This window comes from Pieris napi, chromosome 16, assembly GCF_905475465.1.
Source record: "Pieris napi chromosome 16, ilPieNapi1.2, whole genome shotgun sequence".
Lineage (NCBI taxonomy): Eukaryota > Metazoa > Arthropoda > Insecta > Lepidoptera > Pieridae > Pieris > Pieris napi.
Genome location: NC_062249.1, coordinates 11,078,480 through 11,098,300, shown reverse-complemented (window position 1 = coordinate 11,098,300; position 19,821 = coordinate 11,078,480). Strand labels below are relative to the sequence as shown.

The following is a 19,821-nucleotide window of genomic DNA, read 5'->3' as shown; positions in this document are numbered from 1 at the left end:
TACATTGTAACTAATGTTCTTTTTCGTTGTTGTTGCACATTTGTCGAGATATGTCGACTGTTTATAAAATTTGTATATTATAAGATACTAGCTGATCCGGCAAACGTCGTTTTGCCATGTATATCATTTATAGTAAAAAATAGGGGTTTATCGTAGAGGGGTGAAAATTAGAGGTTGTATGTATTTTTTAATGCTGTATCATAAAAAAAACAATTTATCTAAAAATTAAAAAAAAATTAGGTGTGGACTACCCTTAACATTTAGGGGGATGAAAAATAGATGTTGTCCGATTCTCAGACATACCCAACATGCACACAAAATTTCATGAGAATCGGTCGAGCCGTTTCGGAGGAGTTTAACCACAAACACCGCGACACGAGAATTTTATATATTAGATTTTATTTATGTTTTAGATAAACCATAATGATGAGATTTGGGTTTCCTTCCAACTTCTACCGTGTTCACTATGGAGAGAGAAATTTTTCGGAATAATTCCTGCATCATCGGAGGTCAAGCCAGAATACAAAATTCCACCCATATCACCTCCGTCCGTTGATCCACAAGTGAGCGTTTGTTAAGGCAGTTTTTACCGCGCACCAACACTATCTAGAACCAGCTGCCCACTGAAGTATCTCCAAAGCAATTCCTTTAAGTAAAGAGCATACCAATTAAAAAAGGCCGGTAACGCATTTGCGAGTTTTCTTTCAATGTGTATTATTAACATCCAGTGAGCATCCTATTTGTCCCCTGTTATATAAAAAAATATATTACGAGAAATATTATAATTTTGTTGTGTGTTTGTGATTTTGATAGGAACTAACCTAATACAGAAAATGTTTTAGTTTTTATATTTTTATGCTTTTGAAGCTTAGGAAACAAACTAAAAATTACTTATTAGTTTAATTGTTCACTTTTTTTAACGTGGAAATTATTTAATTTAGAAACAAGATTTTTTATAAACTTCTTTAGTTTCGTAAAGGTAAAATTTTTACGGAACGTCACGAAGATTTGCAGCGTTTTTGTCGAAGAAAAAAGAGAGAGCGAATGAGACCGATTAAGAGAGAGTGAGAAGGGTGAATTACCTCATAGATATTTTAAAATTAAAATTTCGTAAAGAGAATTTATGAAATATTAGTATTTTATGCAAAATAATTTATTGAAATCTCAAATGACGAATTGTAGATTAAAATGCCACGTGTTTTTATTTTCAAAGAAATAAATTTATTAATTGTATTAATTTTCGACACTTAAAATATTTTAATGACAATGAAATTCATCAAATTCCTAACATCTTCCTTTTTCCCACCCTCTAAGGCCTCCTACGCACTGGCGACCATGGTCGCCGCGACCTAGCCGCGGCGGCCAGTGAATTCTGGACTTTATATGGCAATCGCTATAGCCCCTACGCACTTAGCGGCCAGCGACCAGCGGCCACCGTTGGCCGCGGCGTCCAATTTGATGCCACGCGACCAGCGACCAATCGTGGCCGTCGAGAACATCACTTCTGTATTAAAATTCATCAGTGCTACCGCATCGGCCGCGGCGACCAGACGTGTAGCTAGCTACAGAGTGATTATTTTACAATGGCCAATTTCGACACGGAAAGGTTCATAATTGAAGTTGAAAATAGAAGAGGTTTATGGGATTTAGCATCAAATGATTACTCCAATAAAGATGTTAAGCGGCAGTTGTGGCTTGAAGTGGTCGATATATTTGGCGGTGAATCCATGGAAGATAAAGAAAAGGCAGAACTTGGTTAGTATTTTATTTTATTATGCCTAAGTAAATTAATAATGCGATGAACTACAATAAACGCAGCAGGTGCTGTAGTAGCATTCGACACGTATATGTGACATGAGTGATTTTTTTTTAAAGTTGTTCCGTTCATTCAAAATCTAAGAAATTTTAGCAAATAGGTAATTGTCAAAAGTATAACTATTTTATTTCTACTATTTTTCGCTTTGCACATGAGTTTTGACAATTATTTGCTAAAATTTCCCAGGTTTTCGTAATGATTGGAATAACTTTTTAAAAAGATTACTCATACCGCATGTGCGTTCGACGCCATTTTGTTTACGGCGCGCAATGGCGGCTCGCGGCGAGCACCCATATATTTACAAATTGTGCCAGGGCAAGCGACCATCGGTACTGAAGTAGTTTGCGAATATATCTCGATATTCGGTTGATGTTCTATTTGCTCTATTAGGTAAACATGCAGGTATTTCTAATAAAGCCTCTGGTACAGTTAACGTGTCCTTGAAATCATATCCGTCTCTTTCTCGCACAAAATTATGAAGCACACATAGAGCTTTTATAATCACAACTGCAAATTCTTTCTTGACGTTTAGGGGTCGGTGAAGAATCTGCCATTTATTGGCTAATATTCCAAATGTACATTCAATATAGCGGCGGGCACGGGATAGTCGATAATTAAAATTAGTCTTTACATTATTCAAGTTTCTCCCAGCATACGGTCGCATCATATGTTCCGATAGTGAAAACGCCTCATCACCCACTAAAACGAACGGCATTGATTGGCCATTTTCTTTGATGGGGTTATTGCTCGGAATATCGAGATCATTATTTAAAAGCCTATGATAAAATACAGAGTCTTTGTAAATTGACGAATCACTGCATTTGCCGTATGCTCCAATATCTACGTAAAGAAATTTATAATTTACATCACATATTGCAAGTAACACGATTGAAAAATAATTCTTGTAATTGTAATAAAGAGATCCCGAATGTTGTGGTTTGATAACTCTAATGTGCTTGCCGTCGATGGCTCCGATGCAATTAGGAAATTGGGCGTATTTTTGAAAACCTTCAGCCGTTTGAATCCACTTATCTCTGGTCAATTGTGGCATCACAATTGGTTTTAATATCTCCCATATTGCTTCACAAACATCAAATACTATTTCCGATACTGTAGGAAGCCCTATACGGTATTCATGACTTATATGAGATAAAGAACACCCAGTAGCCAAATACCTGAAAATAAAATTCACATTAATAAACATAATATTAGTTTTGTAATATGTACTACATTTATTTATTGATTTACAGGCATTACTCTCCAAAAAAGATGGAAAAACCTTAGAGACTGTTTCACAAGAGAGCTGCGCCGTCTTAAAGATGTCAAAAGTGGTTCTGCTGCAAAACGTAAATCACAATACACCTATTTCAACCAATTACTGTTTTTGAAATCAGTGCTGGACACAAACGCAACAGAAAATAGTCTCGAAGAGGCAAGTCAAGAAAATGAAAGTGCAAGATCTTCTGATCTTGAGACTCAACAGTCTGCATCAAAGTCGCTTAGAACAAAAAGGAAGAAAAAAATACCAAACGAAGAATCCGATACAGACCCTCTAATTTCAGTTCTGCATAAGACCATAGCGACTACACAGAATGATTCAAATTGTGACAGACTGTTTCTTTTATCCCTCCTCGAAAGATTTCAAACAATCCCTGCTGCAATGAAGACCAAAGCGAAAATGGAAATCATGGAAATTATAGAAAAATACCAACCGAACTGTACACCTACAACAGCGCGCATAAACTATTCAAGTAATTTCAATACTCTTAACGACCAAGAATATGACCCGCATCGACCGAGTTATTCAGGTTATTCTACTACCAACAGGATATCAGATGATTCAAATTACAGCGATACTCATACTCATTATTCTGATATTTCTCAAAATTCAGAAATGATAGACCTATTTCCCAATGTGAATGATTAATTGTTCACAATTGCCATTTTTTAAGTTATGAAAATACAAATAATTTGATTATCTACTTCAGTTTTTTAATATTTAAAAACATGTTATAAGCAAGCCCTTTTCCTCTCCTTTTCAAAGTCGTAAAGTAGAATACTACTGAACAATAGTTCATAAATTTTTTAAAGTGGCAAAGCCTTGGTCAATGAATTATACAGGTTGTTGTGAAAAACGCAACAGTGGTGGTTTAGGGTGATTCAGAATCAAGTCTTGTATAATTCAAATTTACAAAAAAATCCGTTTAGCAGTTTAAGTAAAAAAAAGGCCCTATCACATTATTTTTATTTTTCCTGTACACAATACTCCATTCCGAAACATCCTTTAAAATATATCACGTATTTTTTAAACATTCTGTATTTAAAAAAGAAAAAGCTTACCTTATTGTTATTACTAATTTTTCTTCTGCTGGAATGCATTTCCGATAGTTGTTACCAGTTCCAGTAATTTTTGGTTTTATTGTATCCAGTAACAGGTTAAAAGTATTCGTTGACATTCTCATGTAATTAAAGAATCTCTTCTCATACATTTTTAAATCCAAAAAATAAGTATAATATAATCCTTTAGTCTTTCTCTCGCAAAGTAATGGATGCACCCAAAACTGTCTTTTACGTGAAATCTTCCGTTTTCGTTTTCGTAGTAAATACACAAGCACAGTTAGCGTGATTATCTTCTGCACGTCCATCTTGACACATCCTTGGAAGTCGACTGCAAATTTTTCGGCCGTCCACATGTCGCGCTTGCCTACGCACCGGCGACCATGGCCGCGGCGGCCTGGCCGCGTCTATGGTCGCCAGTGCGTAGGCAGCCTAAGTCTCGAAAATCTAAAGTTTTAGATTTGTATAAATATGAACAAGAGTAAAAAAATTGGTTTGCCAAAAAGTTTCACTTCTTACATGTACACGAACTTTTTTTATACTTAATTGTAATTGATGACGTTTCTATAAATGACATATTTTATCCGTTGATACAAGTACTTACAGGCTTTGAAGCACATACACTCTGTCTCATAGAATGGCTATATAAACGTCGCAACAAATTATTATTATTTCTGAGGAAGAAATGAAATTCTTTAAAGAGTACTTAGTTGAAGATTTACTTTTATTTCTTGTACGAAAGATCCCAAATTTTTATTACGGGACCGCTCAAGTTTCAAACAATAAAATGGGCAATATAAACTGACCAGTCGTAAACCGAAATTACTTTTTCAACAAATTAAGCAAGTTTTCGAACCAGGTGTTGAGATAAAGTGATGTATTGAGACTCTCTTGTGTATCGTGAAAATTATAAGAAGTGTCTGAAATACAAAGACATATTTGTTGTACGTGACGTATTCTAGTCACTTGTCATTAATGTAGGCCATACACACTACGGTCTACCGGAGAGGTGCAGGTATGCCTTTATAAAAAATATATAAAAACGATTGTATGCTTCCTATCTGATGTACTATGCCTAAACTAAATTACTACATACTTGGCGTAGAGATGTGGGTCACTATGCATCTTATTCCGCATTTACCATTGAGAGTGTTCAGAGTATTTCGGTCTAATACCTGCAGCTGAGTTTCATCATCGGGCGTCAAAAAATACCATCCGTATCACCTCGACGTCCGCCGTTCCACAACTGAGCGTTTTTCAAGACAGTTTTTGCCGCGCACCACCGCTATGTGGAACCAGCTACTCAATGTAGTTATTCCGAACCAATTCGACTTAGGTTCAGGAAAAGAGCTTACCACTTTTTAAAAAGCCGGCAACGGACTTGCGAGCCTTCTGTCAATGTAAGTGTCCATGGGCGGCTGTTACATAAAATAAATAAATAAAGTAAGTATCTGTTGTACGTACCTACGTTTTTATCAATCAAATATTCATTATTTTCTAAACTTCACCCCAACATTGTTTTGTTTTTATTTTCGTTTCAATTTCCATTTATAGTTCGTGATCTCTATGCTTAAAACTTTGCATACAAAATCAATAACGGACCCTCCCAAATCCATTTATGATACAACCCATAAATAAGACTTTATCTATTCTTAGTAGACACAAGACAGAAAGATCAAATAGCCTTTGTCCTTCCTCCTTACTTATTCAAACAAAATTACATATGCCGCTTCTAGATCGCCGTTGCCCGAAATTTTACGCGTTGGAGATAGTGTCATGAATATAAATCTATCGTAAAGGAAGCCACCGAAAGGCCAAGAGTTTATAGTACGCTCACTTTGCATTCTTTGTGCGAGGGCCCTTTATGGTCGGTTTATGGAGTCAGGTCCTTTGCATAAAGCCTCCAGTCTAAAGTTTGGACGCTCTTAAGAATCATTGATACGTTACGTCCGCAATTTCATGATCGCACATGGTGAGTCAGCGGGTTTCATTATTCAGGCTCACATGCAAATTATTATTTCTTAAATATTTATTTAGATTATTTTTAGGTTTTAGGCAGTTTTGTACGAACTCATAGCAACATAGAGTTAACAGCGTAAGGTTTAGAAGGTGATGATTGTGATTTTTTTTTATAACGAAAAAAATAGGCGTACCTCTACATGTATTAAATACTTAGTGAACGGAAGTATAAAAACTCGTTATTTCCAAGATTAAAAGCAAATTGTTTTATATTGAAACTGTGGTAGACAAAACGCTACGATGGCAAATCTATTATTTCATTCCTAAAAATCGACAGTGTGTTGATAGACGTAGTAATCAGTCAACACCACTGACAGTACTGAACAGTCTTACTTCCATGAAGCGCCATGAACACAGATAGTATACCTATTGAACATGCCCTATTGAATTCACATAAATAGAGCAGTTAGGTAAGTACTGTTTATTGACCTAAATAGGCATTTATAAGAAATAGTACAACAGTGGTTTCCGATCTGTTAAAACTTTGGGAAATAAATGAACTCGAGAAAAACAAGTACTAAGCTGCTGTTTTAAGTGTTAAAGTGGATATTTAGCACGTTGGGGAATCTCTGTTAACTATTAATCCCATTTTCTTTTGCAGAGATAACGAAACTCATTTAAGATATCTCGCGAACGCCTTTCAAGCGTTTTAGGGTGCAGCCGTCTAAGAACTGGAAATGGGATGGAGTCGTTTTGCGTTATTCAAAATTGATTGTAGTAAAAAATAAAGATAAAATAAAAAAATATAAAAAATAAATAAAGATAAAATTTTCTTTGCTAAAATAATATCTTTTTAATACTTTCAATTCAAGGGAAGGATCAAGAAGGGAATCAAGAAATTCCGTAACGAAAATAAAAAACTAACACACGACACATGACGTTATATAAACAGAACGGGACAGAACGTATACTGCGTCTCACATCGGTCTGGCGTGATCGGTGACGTAGCGCAGGTGCGTTAGAGTGGGACAGATCGCATACTGCGTATTCACATTTCTCTGACGAGATCGGTGACGTAGCGTTAGCGCAGCCGCGGCCGGAGACAGACTATATAGGCGTGTTAGTCTCAGTCTGGTAGAGTGGTAGATTGAATTAATATCAAAGTAAAACAAATAAATAATTATAATTGCTCAAGTTGATAAAAATGCTATGTAAGTTGATAAATAGCTTTACCGCGGCAGTCCCCGAGTGCCATACGTTTTTGTTTTAACAGTTTTTTATGGTTACGTTCAAACAACATTCAAGATATAAATGAAATAGAATATTGAGCTAATTAAGGTAATACTACTCTACAGAACTTATTAAATTATTTTTGTGAGCATCCCAGGCAGCTCCATAACAGTTTTTTTTCATTGCTCCAATGATATCTATGTTCCTTAAAACGGGCTACGTATTTCGTCTAAGGAGACCAAAGGTTTCTCTTTATGTCTAATAAAATTTTCTTCAGAGATTCTTAATTGAAAATTCAAATTTATGCATAAGCTTTGATTGTAGCGATGGTTAAGACGTGTTTTCAGAACATTTATGACTTAAGCTTGTTATTATAGGTATGGCTTTAATTTTTGTTTCAAAGATAATACTTTAATTAATACCAACCGTAAAGTTAGATAAAATATCTGCCAGAGATAGTGTAATAAGAGAACATGATGGCAATTGTTTTATTAGAATGGCAACACCAATTGCAACTGAATAGACATCTTATCAAATTATTGAAAATATATGTTCAATAAAGTTTCTGTTAATGTTCTCTTAAGGTAAAATATAAAAAATTCTCGTGTCACAAATTTTATTTTTTAGACAATTTGTTTTGTTTTTATTTTTTTATGATATAACATACAAAAATACATACAACCCCTAATTTTTATTATTGTATATAGTTATTTTTATTGAACCAAAAAAAATGTTTTCTAGAAATAGTATACATGGCAAAACAACGTTTGCCGGGTCAGCTAGTATATTATATTAAAGTAACATCATTAATAATTAGTCATTCAATGTGAGTAACGCAAATTTAGTTAAATTTAAGTTCAATAAATTGTACAAGAAATTACAAACTTACGTTTAGTTAGTTTCCATCCCTTATAGCTGATAACCACACAAAATCACATTAGCGTGTCTATACATACATACATACATACCGGGGGACTTCATAATATATGCTAGGAGTCATTAGCAAAAAATATCTACACCAATAAATCTCTACCATTTTAATTTCCAAATTACTGAACAATTTCCAAGTAATAAGAAAGTTTTAAGTAGGATAAAGCAATTTCGAACATTGAACTAAATCGAAAGATGTCGATAACATTGTTTATTGGTTTTGATTTTAATCTAATTAAGATCTATTCGATAATACTTCGTCTTGACCTCCCATTTCACGTGAACTGACAATTTTAATAATCGGATATATTGCTTAAGTCAAAATAGTTCCTCGACGGATAAGATGCCGGTACACACATACGTTTCACGACTGTGACTTCTTTCTTCTCCAGCTCTTGTCGTCTCTTGCCTTAAATATTGCCTATCATAAGAATAAATATATATACGAAAGGGAGAGAGCGATTGATACCGATTGAGAGAGAGTGAGAAGGCGCTTCACGTTTCGCCACCGATGCCTATTAGAGGTCATCCTGCTACACTCATTGAGTGAACCTCCTACGGCAGACTTGATCTGGATGCGAGATTGTACTGTTGAGAACAGACGCTGCTTAATATCGAGTTCTTGAAGTATCTTGATTTTTATTATGTAATAGGAGGCAAATGGGCAGGAGGCTCACCTGATGTTAAGTTATACCGCCGCCCATGGACACTCACATTGCCAGAGTGCTCGCGAATGCGTTGCCTGCCTTTTAAGAATTGGAACGCTCTTTTCTTGAAGGGCCCTAAGTCGAATTGGTTCGGAAATGCTTCAGTTGGCAGCTGGTTCCACATAGTGGTGGTGCGCGGCAAAAAGTGCCTTAGAAAACGGTCAGTTGTGGAACGACGGACGTCGAGGTTATACGGGTGGTATTTTGCCTTGACGTCCGGTAATGATAATGTAATAGATAATTAAAAAATATATTTTAATATCTTGACTTAATTTAAAACATATTTAAGCCGTATCGTTACAACGTTTGGGTCATCTGTTAAGTTGGACATGTCTAAGGCATTACGTTGGTTGAAAATAATTCCATAAAAGCCTCGCCGGGTCACGTAAGAGGTCATTTGGGGGGAAATTACATTTTGCTTAGTGTCCGTCGGCGACATGGGGCCCGGTAAGAGTCAGCATTCTTAAATTTCATATTTCATAAAATGTATCATAGGATATTTAAGAACCACGCCCTAATATATGTTTATTATTAAAGTTTTATTGATTATAAAATTTCTACGTCGGATCTTCGATCGATTCGTCGAATCCAAATCCCGAGCTCTATCACAATGGCATAAATACATTCGATTAATTGGCAGCAATGTTTAGATATTAAATATTTTAATTAAATAAAAGATACAGGTATCACTTATTCCACGTCATTAAATTATTATTCCCAACTCATCGGAAAAGAAGACAGAGGCCGAGAGAAAAAGCCGGCGTAAAAAACTCTCGGTTCTCTTTTAATATTTTTACTTTATTTTAAATAAAGACACATTAAAAAAGTTACAAAAATTTCATACATAAAAATATTAAATACATCCAGAAGATTTATATATTGTTGTCCTAACATTTTTGTGATTATTTTCTACAAGAAATAAGATACACATAGAGAATTTCTCATGACGATATCCTTGATTGCTAACTCACTCAAAATACATAACAGTACAGCATCGAACACACGACCGCAAGGTTGTCCGTCACTAGGCTACAGAACGAAATGTAATATCCAATTTAATTTCAAATAAATTTCAAGTCGTAAATTATAATTTGTTAAACATCCTCGTACAATTTCGGTCGCGTGCTCCAACTTTTTATTACAATTTCATTGTTATTTAGATGTGTTTGTTTCTTGTTTCAGATTAGATTGCCAGCTTTAAAGGAACGCTAATGTGAGTTCGAGTTTTTACATTAAATCGGGACAAATTTTACACTAAAGTTTCGGGTCCAGTCCATCAAGCAGTGTATCCTTTAGGCAGGTAGGCCTAATGGGAAACTAACCTAGCGGTCAGCAAAACTTTTGAAAGGGAAATACGGTGTAACTTTTATGTGCAAAAGTCAAGGTAATTCCGTCTTTTCTCGTTTTCACCTAATTTTACCGCCAAGTGTCGAGGTGGGTTGAACTTGGTCGGGCATCATAAATTTATTTAACGGCCCGAAGGCAATAAGAGGTAAAGTGTAAAGAGAAAAATACGATACCAACGTGCCTAGCTGTTATTGCAATTAAACAGAGGAAGTAAATCTTTCAATACGAGCCAGCGTTCGCCTACCGTTTCCCGCCTTAATTTATCGCTTTGTTTTAGTCAGTGCCGCATCCAATTGACGGATTGCAATGTGTTTGATTAAAAAACTCTGCTTAGTCTTTAGACAGAGACAGGTACTTGATGTGAAAAAGATTCACACCGCCATCAATTTGATGGTAATTGAAAGGGAATGAGTATTTGTCTTTGGTGTACGTGTTTTGTAAGTGTTTCAAATAAAAAAAAGGGTGCGTGTACTTATGTACGCGCGTAAGAAGTTATACTAGTTTGGCATTATTAAAAATATTTTTTGATTGCATGCAAATAATTAATTACAATTAAATAATCAAAGACTGGAAAAGGAGTCATTATAGTCAATCAAGTTCAGTTTACATTTGAAAAATTAAATAAATAAATATTTATTATTATTTCTTACATTAAGTGTAACATAAATTCTATTATTATTCGAATGTTGTTTTTAAATTATGTCCAATGCCGTAGCATCTTCCGTGGGCAACTTCATTCTGTAAATTTTGTGTCACGGTGCGCGCGCATCGTAAAATTTCACTCTCATCAATTTTTCATAACGCGTCTAAAGAAGTAACTTCAAAAATTTACGGATCGCGAATTCTGACTCTCGCTGTAGGATATTTGACAGTATGAAAAATAAAAAGTTATTGAGAGTATATAGACTTCAAAAACGTTATGGAGTAAAAGAACTAGTAATAATTATTTAAGAAATATAATTTATTGATATTTTACGGTAGTCGCGTGACACACATTAGTTTTTTTCGGTCACAGATTTTTTTGTTTGTAAAACAGTGGGCGATTGGGCAGGAGGCCCATGGACACTTTTACCTGTGCCAGAGGGCTCGCGAGTGCGTTGCCGGCCTTTTAAGAATAAAAACGCTTTGTTATGGACGACGGTAGTCGAGGTGATATGGGTGGAATTTCGTATTCCTGTTCGTCTGTCTGTTCTGTAGATGAACAACTTATCTGAATACTCGGTGGTAAATGAAGTTAAATTACGAAGTACCGTGCTTTTAAATATCTATTTGCCTTTTTAGTCCTTAGTCCTAGATCTTAAAGCCAATACTAATTAATTAACATAATTAATAATGTAATAAGTTTTACTAGTAAATAATCCAAGTTTAAGTACATTAAAAACTAATCCGTTACATAAATATTTAATTCCCATAAACGATTTTACAAATCCATTTTCTTGGATTTAAACATTTATATTTAAAAAAAAACAAAATATCCCAACTTTTTTAGAGTACTAAATTGTTCTATTTTCCATTGTTTTAAGTATATATGTGTATAATTTATTCTAACAATCGCAGTTAATCTTACAAATATTTATTTGAATTTCCAAAACTCAAAGGTTAAACTCAGGTATATCGGTCAGGAACCGGAACTAGTAGCCGGTTAACACATTCCAGTGTCTGTTGTTGTGTGTGTGCTTCATAATCTGTAACCAATAAGCAACACACTTGTTTAAAAATAATAATGTTCTATGAAAGAGGGGGTAATTGTGTGGGTGGATTATTTATTTTAAAGCTTTAATGAAACATCAGGGGTTTCAGTTTCTGAGGTCGTATCGTTACCCCATTTTAAAGCAAGTAAATCGTACAATTTCTGCGGTAACAGGAAAATGAAGGGACGAGTGTTAACATCAAATTGCTTAATGGCTCGCAAGCAAGCATTTCATTTTCCATTCGAATTGCTGCGTAATTTAGAAGTGCGTAAACGAGTGTTGCCTATTGTTTGTTCAGCTTAAAAATATTCCCTCGTAAAAAATTAAATGTTTTCAAAACGCCACGGAAATACCCGGCAAAATATTTCATAACGGGTCCTTTGTATAGCTATACGAAATTAATTACTCACGCATTTACGCTGATTTTAAATTGCTGTTTGGGTATTTTTTTAATATTGCAAACATCCGTGCGTCCTAATGTCTTTACTCTACAAGTAATCATTTAAGGCAGTTTTGTCCTGAACAAAGGTATATGGAACCTGACGTCTGCTGTCTACTAGCATTTCCATTCAAATACTACTTTGGGACTTTAAAATAGCGTACCAATTCCTTCCTGGTATATAAGTTATCGTTTGCTTTTCTTATAACTTTAAATAAACATTTTGCACTGAGAACATTTTTGGTGCTCTTTTTGGAGGCAGTAGCTAGACTCTAATTACCGCTCAGAACTAATTTCGAGTGTAATGTTTTTGGATATTTTGCTAATTTTATTAATGTAAGCTCGCTGTTGGCTTTAAGCACTTTACAGCTCAGCTCAGGCTGTTTTGGTGAATAGCTCGGCCGGAAAAGGTTTTTTTCCCGCGATTAGCACAAGGGCATCTCCTGCGAGACTCGGACCTCGGCTCGGGCCGTCGCGGGTTGATTTTGATAAGACACACAACTGTCATAACTCAAAATTCGACGGCGTGTGTATTGCGTGTAAAATGAGACCAAGGCCAAGGAATCTGTTAGTATTTTTTAATATTTAGGAACTAAAATTAACTGTTGAAAAAAAGCCTATTATTATGAACTATACACGACTATTTCAATTAGACAGGTCCGATGGTGCGGACGAACTCAAACGCTTCAAATATTCATAGCTTGCTGTATCGATTGACGCCAGTCATGAATACACCCCATTGAAAGATGTTATCGGTCACCGCGCCTATGTTATTACGGTTGCGATGAAAACAACCTGAATTCGAACGTGTAATTTGACACTTGGTGAATAGGACAATCGAACTTCAATTGTTCTAGGTTATTTAATGATTATACTTATTTGATACATTACCTGTTTTGTATAACCGGAACCGGAAGGATTTATTGATCGAAAATCATTTACCATACAAAGAAAACTGCATGGTTTATTCCGACAGTTTTCTGCAGGTAGTCTTAAAAATCACACTATTAAAATATAGTCTCTGGTGAGTTGACTTGAATTATTTTTTTTCAGATCACTGACAAATGATTAGGTATACGGACAATTAGGAATATGACACAGGGTATCGTCATGCCATTCATCCCTCTCCCCTCCGGACCGCGGAAGCGCTTGGACGTGTCCACTGTGTTGAGTTTTGTGAGAAATTTAAATTTAAAATCTTAAATTAAAATACTAAATTGAACTAGTTGGACTTTTGTGGTTTTGAACCCGTGCCTCTTCTTGGATAAGCTGTGGGGTGAGCGCTGTTGTTTGCCATTACACCAAACGGTTGAGTGCCGGCGAGTCGAAATTCTACATCACATTCGGCTAATGACGTAAGTTAGACTACGACGCTTGTGATTTGCTACGGTACTACAAAGCTGTTATACCTGCTACGATCAACTGGTGCGATTGTCTATTGTTGCTTTGCGATATTGAACTCTGGGTTCATTGAAGATATGCCCAATATCCAACGCTCACCCCCTCGTAACACTTCTGTGATGTCTTGTTCCCGATCGGAGTCTGATCTTTCGAAGTCTCCGATGACGAGTGCGGGCTGTATTGCCAAGGGTGACTCCAATATAACAACGCGCTCCAAGCGACAACGAATGGAGACCTCTTCCCCGAATGCTCATTCTAGTTCCGAAAGTAGCGACTTAAGAGCGGATGTCCTGAAAATGCTTTCTGAATGGAGAGAGGATCAAGAACGAAACCTACGTGAATGGAAGTCCACTCTAAATGACACCTTAAACAAATTATTTTCTGAATTATCCAATATAAAAACTGAATTCCAGGAAATAAAGAAGTCTAACTCAGAAATAGAAAAAGGAATAGAATTTATTAACAAGTCTCAGGAGGAGACCAATGACAGAGTAAAGGAAATTGAAACTAACCAAAAAAATAATAAAAATGCCATAAAAAACTTAGAATCGCATATCCAGGATATACAGTTTCGTACAAGAGATGCAACTCTGGAGATTCGCAATATCCCGATTTCTGAAAACGAAAAGTTTGACAACTTACTCTCGACCCTTTCTGTCATCGGCAAAGCTGTGGATGTCGATATAAATAGGAGTGTTGTACGTGACTTGTATCGGCTGCCGGGTAGACCAGGAGTATCAAGACCTGTTGTTGTTGAATTTACGAGTGTTAATGCTAAAAATGATTTATTGACTAAGCTGCGAAACTTTAACAAAGGAAGGCCGGTTTCTGAGAAGCTCAATACTCATACTATCGGTTTGCCAGGAATAAAGACTCCACTTTACATTGACGAACATCTAGGTCCATCTCAAAGAAAACTTATGTTTGAAACCCGTCAATTTGCCAAGAAACATAACTACTCGTGCTGGCATTCAAATGGAAGAATACTTTTGCGTAAGGATTCGACTGGTAGACCGATTTTAATCCAATCAGAAAAATGCTTATCTCAGCTGGCAAAGGAATCATGACTCATTGCATGTAACTGCTTTCTCATTAACCTATATTGCCAATTAACTGTATATTGTTATTTATTTCTATTGATTTACTTTAGTCTTGCTAGTAATAAAATTACCTTAGTCAATTTTTTCATGTTAAGTTCTCGTTTAGTCTATAATGTATTTTCGTTTGAATTTGTATTTGCTCTTACACTTATTTTAACCTATATTCACACACTCACTGAAATTATACATCACTTGCACTCAATTTATACAAAGTGTACTCATAGAAAGAATGTAACTGTTAACAACAATCTCAGTCTGTTTTCGTGCCGTGTGTATGTGTATTGTGTTGGTCTCATTTGTGTGGCGTTGTCCCCGGGATTGTGGAATCCTCGTAGGGTTGTGCTGTACCGCGTGCCTTTTTGTCTTACCATAGTTGCGGACTCAATAAATAAAATTCGATAAAACTAATGCAATTATAAATGATATCGATAAACTTGATGTTGCACAATCTTCTCTTTGTGACATAGAGGACTGCCAGAGACTTATGAACTGCCCGAATAAGTGTCTAAAAATTATCCATCAAAACATTCGTAGTATAAATCGTAACTTTTCTGATTTTCAAACCTTATTGTTTAGATCCAGGACTGATTGGGACTTAATTATCTTAACGGAATGTTGGCTGCATAATAATCGTAACTTACCATCTCTTGAGTGATACAACTCTGCTCTAACCGAGAAAAACTTCACACAGAATGAAGGAGTTGTAGTATTTTACAAAAAACATTTGAAATTAGTTATATCCGAGCCTGAACTTTGTGATGCCAACTGTTTACTGATTAACCTTGAGGATAATGTAACACTAATTGCAGTATATAGACCACCTGGTTACAAAGATGTTCAACGGTTTTTGGTATCTCTTGACAAACTTCTTTCTGAGATTAGTAGTCCACATAAAGTTCTGATAGGTGATATCAATATTGATATATTGGATAACAATAAGGATGTTAATTCTTCAACGTATTTGAATATGTTGGCTTCTCACGGTTTATTGCCAGCCCACATATTTCCAACTCATGGCAGGACTTGTCTTGACCATGTAATACTAAAATGTTCTTATCGCGTCTTTTGTTATGTTGCTGAAACCTCAGTCACGGATCACGACACTTTAATTCTGAAACTTGAACGTAGCACTATGACTGACAAATACTCATCTCTGAAAAAGATTGATTACCCGTCTTTGGACGATGCTATGAAGAACTTAAATCTAAGCCTTGTATATAAAATGACTGATCCCAATGAGGCAACAGCATTTCTTCTGACTGCGCTTGACACTGTAATTAAAGCAAATACGAAAACTTTAACCATCCCAAATCGTAAAAGGATCAAGAGGCCTTGGATGACTGCAGGTCTACTAAGATGTGTAAAGCATCGTGACAAACTACATCAAAAATCAAGAAAAAATCCTAGTAACGAAATATTAACGTTAACTTACAAGAGGTATAGAAATTTTTGCAACTCACTTTTAAAAAATATTAAAAATACTTATGAGAGCAACCGCCTACTTAAAGCTGCTAAGACTAATACAAAAGTTCTCTGGGACACTATCAAACAACTAACCTACTCTAACAATACAACTAGCACTGCACTTGAATTGGTCTCTCCACTGGACCCGATGGTCTCAGTCAACAACATTAATAAATATTTCGTTTCTATCGGGAAAGATATTGCCGAAAAATCATATTCTAATAGCTCTTATAAAAAACCATCAATCAATCCTACACTGTCCTCATTCGTCATGCTACCTACTGATGAAGTTGAAGTTCAATCTCTTATCTTGCAACTGAAGAAGGACGGTGCTGCGGGCAGAGATAATATTTCTGGAGCCTTTCTCAAACGTTATCATGAAATCTTAGTCCCTCCACTTACATATATATTTAATTTGATTCTTTCTACTGGGATCTTTCCGGACCTATTCAAGCTAGCTGAAGTAATTCCGGTTTTTAAAGGTGGTAATAGAGATTGTGTCGGTAACTACCGACCTATTTCTAAACTATCTACCCTATCCAAAATCATTGAGAAATTGATAAACAAACGCCTCATCGATTATTTAGAAAGTAATAACCTACTCTCCAGCTCACAGTTTGGATTCAGACCGGGTTCATCAACAAGCGACGCAGTTCATCAATTAACTGATCATATTGTTACAAAACTAAATAAGAAAAATAAAATTTTAGCTGTATTTTTGGACATTGCAAAAGCTTTTGACGCGGTCGCTGGTCCTATTCTGCTGGATAAATTGGAGGCTTTGGGTATACGTGGTTTGCAGCTTAAACTATTTGAAAGCTACTTGAGTGATAGACAGCAAAGAGTAAGGGTGGGCAACATTGTTAGTGACGATTTGCCGATACGCTATGGTGTGCCACAGGGTAGTGTTTTAGGTCCGACACTGTTTCTGGCATTTATCAATGATCTTTGTGACCTCCAGTTACAAAATGGTAAAATAATAACATTTGCAGATGATACTGCACTTGTGTTTCATGGTGATAGCTGGAAAGATACTGTCGACATTGCTCAAAGAGGATTCGACGTTGTTAACAAATGGCTCAGAATGAATGCCCTAACTATCAATGTCAATAAAACTAAATGTATACCGTTCTATATAAAAACTCCTGGTTCTAGTACTAACCTTGGTTTAACTGCTCATGTATGTTCTGATACTGATTCTTGTGACTGTCAAAAGATCTTTGTTGCCAACAATACTAAGTATCTAGGTGTCGTTGTTGATAGCACGCTAAATTTTAACTACCACATTGACCTGCTACTATCGCGAACTCGGAAACTTATCTTCACCTTTAAGAATCTCCGTAATATTGCTGAAAAATCGATAATTAAAGTGGTTTATCAATCCCTCTGCCAATCCGTTTTAAGCTATTGTGTTACTGTCTGGGGAGGGGCTTGTAAAACTAATCTTATAAAACTGGAGAGGGCTCAGCGTGCGTTATTGAAAGTAAGTTATTCTAAACCATTTTTTTACCCTACCAAAGATCTATATCTTTTATCTGACGTGTTGAGTGTTCGTCAACTATTTATACTGAACACTGTGCTCAAACAACACTCCATAACTCGCTATGATCCTTCTTTGAATGACAACAAACGATGCAAATATAAAGTCTGCACCTCAGATACCCGTTGGTCCACAGCTTTCTCAAGAAGGTTTTTTGGTTTTATGGGCTGTCACCTATATAACAAGATAAACAGGTTGATCAACATATATCCGCTTACTAAATATGAGTGTAAAAAAGCTACAGTCAAATGGCTTAAAAATCTAGACTACGAGGGGACTGAGAAGTTGTTAGTAGTCCTCAGCTAATACCTAACACTAACACGTTATGTATACGAGTACATAGGTACACTATCACCCATGCTCATATATGCTTCACTAAGACATATATACACTAAGTCATAAATTCACTAACACATACATACATTAACACTTACATACACTAAACCATACATGCACCATCACATACACCCACTTAAATGTGAGTATATTTGTAATATTTGTAATAGTTTCTCGATCAAATTGATGTACCTACTTAAATTCCATTCGGTCCGGATGCGGAGGGACTGGCAATCTGTAATACAGGTATCCTAGTACAGTCGCCAGTCTCTCACACAGATTTTGCCTGTTAATGCTGAAATTTGTATTTTGTGTCTGTATTTTTTTTTTTTTTTTGTGTGAGAGAAAACAAATAAATATTTTATTATTTATTATTATTTATTATTATTATTCAGTAGTTGATTGAGTATTTTTTTAACCCTCATTTTAATATACCCCTAGTATCAGCTCCATTTGAGCACTTCCAACGCAGCGCGGCTTGTGTCGACGAGGACCTGCTGTTTCTGATATTTTAGCTTGGCGAAGAAATGTTGATTCCCTTAGCATCTTCTGCCATAATTATCATGAAGAGTAATCTAAAGAATTGTTCGCACTAATACCTAATGCTGAACTCCATGAGCGGACGCCGAGGCAAAATGCGAAATTCTATCTTTTCCATCTCGACGCCTGGTATTCCACAACACAGCACTTTTTAATGCACTTTCTGTTGCGCACCATGTCTTTGCAGAACCAGCTGCCAGTAGAGATATTTCCAAACCAATACGACTTAGGGACCTTCAAGAAAAGACCATTCCTTGAAAGGTCGGCAAAACACCCGTAAGAACCCGGCTTAGTTTACTATATATTTTATAACATACAATGCTTATTATACTAAGAATTTTATAAATGTCAATCGTAATTATACTGATATCTACAGCAATGTAATGATCGTAATTTGACTGTATTATTCCTTTGTTGACTTATCCATTTCACGTTATTTACTTTGAAATCGGGTCCCCTAACGTAGTTTGTTGATTCACTGGTTTGCGCAGATATAAAGTTCTTTCTTGGAAGTCATGTGATTTAACTTCGAAAAAATAAACGGTCTTTTTATAAAAAGAAGGTTAAGTTAGTATAGTAGTTACGATATTATTTACTATAAATAGTACCCAATGAACAGTAACAGTTTTATTACTTAACGTAATTAGTTAAGTTTTTGTATTAGATAAATTCGTATAGCAGATTTAACATGCAACTCTCATTTCGATATTTATAAACTAATATTTCTGATTTTAAATATACAAATTCAAGTTAAACTAATAATCTTTTGACTGCACAAAAGCTTCACCTCTGCTTCTAAATTTACCTAGCTGCCTTCAACTGGTTAGCATATTCTTCTGCAGAACTACTGACGCTATGGCCTAGCGAATGTTTTTTTTATTTAAATCTTATATATATATATATATATTTATGTAATAGGAGGCAAACGGGTAGAAGGCTCACCTGATGTTTAGTGATACCTTCGCCCATGGATACTCACATTGC

General features: G+C 35.6%; 3 protein-coding genes across 3 annotated transcripts in view; 2 read left to right on the top strand and 1 right to left on the bottom strand.

Moving 5' to 3' along the window:
* Nucleotides 1-19,821, top strand: part of LOC125057212 (semaphorin-2A) — a 405,445-nt gene that overhangs the window by 162,004 nt on the left and 223,620 nt on the right. Inside the window, exon 2 of the mRNA XM_047660755.1 lies at nt 10,162-10,192. The gene's annotated coding sequence lies outside the window, so the exon portion shown is untranslated. The remainder of the gene's footprint in view (nt 1-10,161; nt 10,193-19,821) is intronic.
* On the top strand, nt 1,312-3,798 carry LOC125057216. Its single transcript, XM_047660758.1, has 2 exons — nt 1,312-1,755; nt 3,067-3,798. Exons 1-2 carry the CDS (start codon nt 1,584-1,586, stop codon nt 3,741-3,743), a joined length of 849 nt encoding a protein of 282 aa, XP_047516714.1. The 5' UTR covers nt 1,312-1,583; the 3' UTR covers nt 3,744-3,798.
* LOC125057213 (protein ALP1-like) lies at nt 1,753-4,567 on the bottom strand. The gene is made up of 2 exons (XM_047660756.1): nt 4,157-4,567; nt 1,753-2,991 (listed from the first exon to the last, which is right to left on the bottom strand). Exons 1-2 carry the CDS (start codon nt 4,507-4,509, stop codon nt 2,115-2,117), a joined length of 1,230 nt encoding a protein of 409 aa, XP_047516712.1. The 5' UTR covers nt 4,510-4,567; the 3' UTR covers nt 1,753-2,114.